At 52.9% G+C, this 5,676-nt stretch overlaps 2 protein-coding genes across 2 annotated transcripts in view; both read left to right on the top strand.

Moving 5' to 3' along the window:
- The window catches only part of LOC102826124 (lipocalin-15-like), a 16,586-nt gene extending 12,972 nt beyond the window's left edge, over positions 1-3,614 (top strand). Inside the window, exon 7 of the mRNA XM_006863793.1 lies at positions 3,444-3,614. Within this exon, the coding sequence (XP_006863855.1) occupies positions 3,444-3,614 (171 nt within the window). The remainder of the gene's footprint in view (positions 1-3,443) is intronic.
- Positions 3,615-4,458: 844 nt separating this feature from the next.
- The window catches only part of LOC102825740 (chromosome unknown open reading frame, human C9orf142), a 1,804-nt gene continuing 586 nt past the window's right edge, over positions 4,459-5,676 (top strand). Inside the window, exons 1-6 of the mRNA XM_006863792.1 lie at positions 4,459-4,571; positions 4,647-4,707; positions 4,912-4,961; positions 5,051-5,241; positions 5,327-5,395; positions 5,563-5,647. Of these exons, the coding sequence (XP_006863854.1) occupies positions 4,459-4,571; positions 4,647-4,707; positions 4,912-4,961; positions 5,051-5,241; positions 5,327-5,395; positions 5,563-5,647 (569 nt within the window). The remainder of the gene's footprint in view (positions 4,572-4,646; positions 4,708-4,911; positions 4,962-5,050; positions 5,242-5,326; positions 5,396-5,562; positions 5,648-5,676) is intronic.

Below are 5,676 nucleotides of genomic sequence, written 5' to 3'. Positions count from 1 at the left end.
TGGGGCTGATGAAAGGAGATGGGGATAGGTCTCTTGTGGTACAATAGTGAATAATTGTTATCAGGACTGACTGTGGGTTGCAAATGTAAAGGCAGATGTTTTGTAACAAAAGGAGGGGAGTGGTTGATTTTGCAGTCCAGGAGCAGAGGACCCTGGGACCATCAAGGGAGAAATGCTGAGTGGGTGATCCTATCCAGAGAAGCAATGACGCCAGAGATGGAGGCGGAGAAGATGACATGGAGAGATGGAGCGGCTGGGGACTCTGTACTCAGGGAGGGAGAGGGGCTGTGTGCTGACAGTCAGGGCGAAGGCTTGCTGTGTGTATACTTTGGTTGTTTGATGATGCATGGAGGAGATTGTAATCATTGCAATGAAATGAAATATGATAGGATGACTGTAAAGCTGATGTTCTCCCATGTAAACTATTACTCAATTCACAATAAAAACTTTTAAAAACAAAAAAACGCATTCAGAAGCCTACGAAAGACTTCCCTTTCTGGTGTGGGGCAGCCACTTAGTCAGCCTGGACAGGTCTTGTCCTGCACTACCCGGCTCTGGCCGCATGAGGGCAGTCCAGAGCCATATCACCTAGAACCTAGGGAGATCCATTTACAGTCAGACCTCTTCTCTGAGCCCCAGCGGGACCCGTAGGAGTTAAAGCTCCTGATGGACCTCCCGTTGACCCCACTGCCACTCATCCTCTGGCTCACACTAGCCTCAGGACTGTGGGACACTAACTGTCCCCGGCTACTTTGTTAGGGCAGCCTGGGGACACTAAGGTACTTGGGAGAGCAGTGGGCTTACAGCTGGGCTCTGCCCTGGGCTGGAAGGGAAAAGAGAAGAGAGCCGATGCCCCCTATGTTGTGGTAAGCATCTGGCGGATATGTGCCATTCATGGTTACTGACCAGTCACTGACCAAAGCCTGAAGTCTGTAGGGTGGTCGGCAACACCCCTCCCCCAAGGGGCCATCGACAGTCCTCCTCAGTCCTCTGTGGACACATGACCTTCATGTCCCTGTCCCTGGGGGTGGCTGCTCCTTCTCTGTATCCTTTGGTCACCATCTGCGCCCTCCAGGTGTAGGCAAGATCTTCCACCCAGGCTGCGTGAAGAGCCCCTCACCTTCTGTGTGGTGTGGACCCATCCCATCAAATGAACACATCCCATAAACTCTTTCTTTTATTGTGGATTGAATTGTGCCCCCCCAAATCAATGTCAACTTGGCTAAACAATGATTTTCAGTCTTATATAATTATCCTTCAATTTGTGATCTAACTGTCCTATGTGTTGTAAATCCTGGTGCTGTAGGATAAGCACTGAACTGTTAACCACAATGTTGGTGGTTCAAACCCACCAGCCGCTCCTTGTAAACTCTACATAGGTTTGCTATGAGTCAGAACTCACTTGATGGCACCTAACAACAACAAGATGTTAATGAATTGCACCACAATGTAACGAAAACAAAAATTCTCACAACAGCATCTGTAAATAACATCATAATAAATAGAGAAAAGATTGAAGTTACAGAAAGCCTTCATTCCACTTGGATCTACCTTCAACACTCATGCAAACAGCAGTCAAGAGATCAAACATTGTATTGCATTAGGCAAATCTGCTGCACAAGACCTCTTTAAATTGTTCAAGAGCAAAGATGTCAGTTTGAGGATGAAGGTGTGCCTGATCCAAGCCCTGGTATTTTCAGTAGCCTCATGTGCACATGTAATGACTGAGGAAGACCCTAAAAGAATTGATGCATTTGAGTTATGTTGTTGGAGAAAAATATTGAAAGTACCATGGATTTCCAGAAGAGCAAACAAATCGGTGTTGGAAGAAGTACAGCCAGAATGATGAGACTTCTTGTCTCATACTTTTTTAGACATGTTATCAGGAGAGACCGGTCCCTGGAGAAGGATGTCATGTTTGGTAAGGTGGAGGGTCAGAGAAAAACGAGAGGGATTGGCACAGTGGTAGCGACAGTGACTGCAGACGTAACAATTGTGAGGACGGTATAGGACCGGGCAGTGTTCCGTTCTACTGTGCAGAGGGTTGCTATGAATAGGAGCCGACTCGATGGCACCTAACAAGAAGAAGAAGATGTTAATAAAACAGAGTAAGATGCAAGTATGTTAATGAAGCAGAACAGATTATAGAGATCAAACAAGCAGGAAATGATGAGCGGAACCTCAGGATCATCAAGAAAAAAGAGCCAGAACATCGTGTTTTCTTTAGACTCAGGATCCCTGTGTTGAGAAGCTCTTAGACCTAGGAGAACACTGAAACCAAGATACATGGAGATGTCCAAGGGTCACCAGGCCCACAGATGAAAACTCTCCCTCAGAGTCAACCCAAGAAGGAAGCCTTCCCCATGAGCTGGCGCTCTGGCTTAGGACATCTAGCCTCTTCAATGATGCCAGTTTGTTAAAGTCATCCACTTTATTTCTGTTAGCGCAGCACGAGAGAACTGAGACACCTTCTGTTGCATTCTAACTCATGGAGACGCTGTAGACAGAGTAGAACTGCCCTCTAGGGTTTCCAAGGCTGTGAGCTTTATGGGAGCAGACTGCCACATCTTTCTAGCATGGAGTGGCTGGTGGGTTTGAACCATTGACCTTTTTGATTAGTTGCTGAGCTCTTTACCACTGTGCCACCAGGGAGGATCCTTGCACACAAGCCCGCCAAACCCCAAATCAAATTCCCAAGCTTCCATGGAGTCAGTTCTGACACATGATGTATAGCGTTTCCGAGACTGTAAATCTTTAAGGGAACAGATGGACTCAAACTGCCGTCCTTGCAGTTAGCAGCTCAGTGCTTATCCTAGAGTGCCACCAGGGTTCCTTGCACCCCAAAACCTCCATTAAATGAGACCACTTGCTAAGCAGGGAAGAACTGAGCTGATATGGGCTGCTTACTTCATAACTTGTGCACTTATTCATAAAAGTCTTTTTTAAATTTAGATTTTGCAGTTTTCTTTTCGAGCCAATCATTGTTTCTGGTCTTGAATTCGCTTCCTGATACTGTGGTAACAAATTACCACAAACAGGTGGCTTAACACAACACATATTATTCTCACGGTTTGGAGACCGTTATCACTGGGTTGAAATAACGGTGTTCTGAAGCCATGGGGGAGACCCCTTCCTGGTCTCTTCCTGAAAGGAAAACATCTCATACCTCCCACATGGACAGAAGGGGTTGGACTCCTTAGGAGGGTGTGGGCACACGTTCTGAGAAGGGTACATGAAATTGCATTCAGAGTTCAATGGGTTGTTGAAGGTAATCACAGTTTGCTGTATAATGCATCGTGTACTATTCCAGGCATTCGAACCTGGGTATCTTTGCGGGCCTTTAGGCAGCCGGTCACCGTCTCACACATTTTTCTGGATCCTGAATGGACCCCCATTCATCTCCAGGCCTGATGCTCCCTAGGCTGGAGCGTCGTCTTACGCAGGGGCCCCAACTCCTCCGCACTAGACTTCCAAACGCATCGCAGCGTCACGAGGCACTGGCGAGCTCTGATCCTCTGCCAGCTCTCCCCTCTCGGCCGTCCTCCATCCGTGCTGGGCGCTCCGCACAGAAGAGGCACCGTGAAAATGTGGAATTGGAACGAACGAACGAATGAGGACGGAAAGTTGTTTGCACTGGTTCCCAAGCATGTCTGTATTTTGACTTGTTACAATAACGCCTTAAAGAACTTTGTTTTCTATGAAAAGGTGAAACGAGAAATATATGGGGAAGTAACGGGGCACCAGTCGCTGGAGAAGGCTATCATGTTTGGTAAGGTGGAGGGTCAGAGAAAAAGAGGAAGACCCCTAGCGAGATGGATTGGCAAAGTGGCAGCATCGATGGACTCAAGCGTGGCAACAGTAATGACCTTGGCCCAGGATCGGGCAGGGTTTCTTTCTGCTGTGCATGAGGTTGCTATGCACCTCATGCACAGGTACCGACTCGATGGCACCTAACAACAACGGGGTTACCGGGTATCTGGGCATGGGAACCCGCAAAGAGGGGAAAGCGGCTCCTCAGGGACTGGGGGGCATGCAGAAAGGGATGAGACCCAGCGAGGCGCGAGGGGCAGAGTCCGAGATCGCACCCAGGAACCCACAGGTGGCTAGAGCCTCGGGTCCCGGAGAGCCCCAGTCCTGACGCAGGTACCGCCCCATTCCACAACTCTCAACCTTCTACAACCGACCACTAGCTCCGAAGCGCCGCCCACTGAAGACTCCGCCCCGTAAGCGCGCCAAACATTGTCCTGCGCATGCGCTCTAAACTCCACGACCAGTGGGTTACCCTTTCAACCACAGAATCTGTCCTCACTGCGCAGGCGCATCAATTCGGTCCGCGCAGGCGTCAGACACCCCACTACCACCACACACCACGGGCGCACACACACACACACACACACACACACACACACACACACGGCGCTCCCAGGCCCGCCCTGTCCCTCTCCTGGCGGAGGTGTCATGGTGCCGCCTCCCCTGTCGCCGCCGCTGTGCATGTTGCCGGCAGGCCCCGGGCCTCCCCGCTTCGTGTGTTACTGCGAGGGGACCGGGGCCAGAGACGGTTTCAACCTCTAGTGAGTGACAGGGTCGCGGGAGTGGGGGGCTCGGGCAGCTCGGGGCTGGCGCGCCTGACATCTCTGCCGCCCTAGTGTGACGGACGCCGTGGAGCTCTGGGGTACCTGCTTCACGTCGGACGCGCTGCCGGCCCTCGTGGGTAACGGGAGGGCCGGGGGACCTGGGGTCGCAACACCCTATACCTGCGTCCCGGACCACAGGGGGCTCGGAGCTGTAGTCTCGGGATTGGTCTGGGGTCCCGGGCGGCTCTGACATTCCAGGAGTGTTTCCGATGGGGCTGGGATCCTTCAGGGTTAGGGCGGGTCCCAGGCAGCTGCTGACAGCCCCTATACCCGGCAGAAAGCCCGGTTTGGCCTGAACGCAGTTGAAGACCTCGCCCCCCGGTTCAGGTGAGCCCCCAAGAGAGAGAGAGAGGCCAGGGAGGCGAGGGCGGGTGGCTGTTCTGCCCCCTTATCCACACAGCGCCCTCGTCTCCCAGGGCCGCCTGTGAACAGCAAGCCGTGACCCTGAGCCTACAGGAGGACAGCGCATCCCTGACCCTATCCGGGGAACCCGCGACCCTGACCTTTGAGCTCTCCAAGGTGCCGGGCCCCGAGGCAGCCCCCAAGTTGCAGGCGCTCACCCTGGGCCTGGCAGAACGCGTGTGCAGGTTGGAGCAGCAGCTGGCCGGTAGGCTGGGGCTGGGCTCCCTAGAGTCCCTGGTCCATGCCACATCTTGGCTCTGAGTGAGTGCCCCCCTGGCTCTCTTCCCCAGCCGCGGAGGAGAAGGCCACCAGCCCCAGGAAGAGCCCCAGGCAGGTGGGACCCCAGCTCTTTTTACCCGGTAAGGTGTCACCTGGACATGGTCTTTTCTCTGAGACTCAGTTTCCCCAGAACCAGCCCACCCTGAGCCTCAGGCTCCTGAGTGAGGCTCTGGTCATGTGGAGAGGAGGTTGTCCCTGAAGGAGCAGCTGGGACCAGGAGCCCCTGACCCTGTTTGCCCCCCCGCAGACCCCGATCCTCAGAGGGGCGGCCCTGGTCCTGGTGTCAAGAGACAGAGCCCGGGAGAGTCTCTTATCAACCCTGGCTTCAAGAGGTACAGCCTGCCCCTGTCCCTGCCCCTCC

The sequence above is a fragment of the Chrysochloris asiatica genome, unplaced genomic scaffold (genome assembly GCF_000296735.1).
Source record: "Chrysochloris asiatica unplaced genomic scaffold, ChrAsi1.0 scaffold00056, whole genome shotgun sequence".
Lineage (NCBI taxonomy): Eukaryota > Metazoa > Chordata > Mammalia > Afrosoricida > Chrysochloridae > Chrysochloris > Chrysochloris asiatica.
Note: the sequence above shows the minus strand (reverse complement) of the source record. Positions and strands in the feature narration are given on the sequence as shown.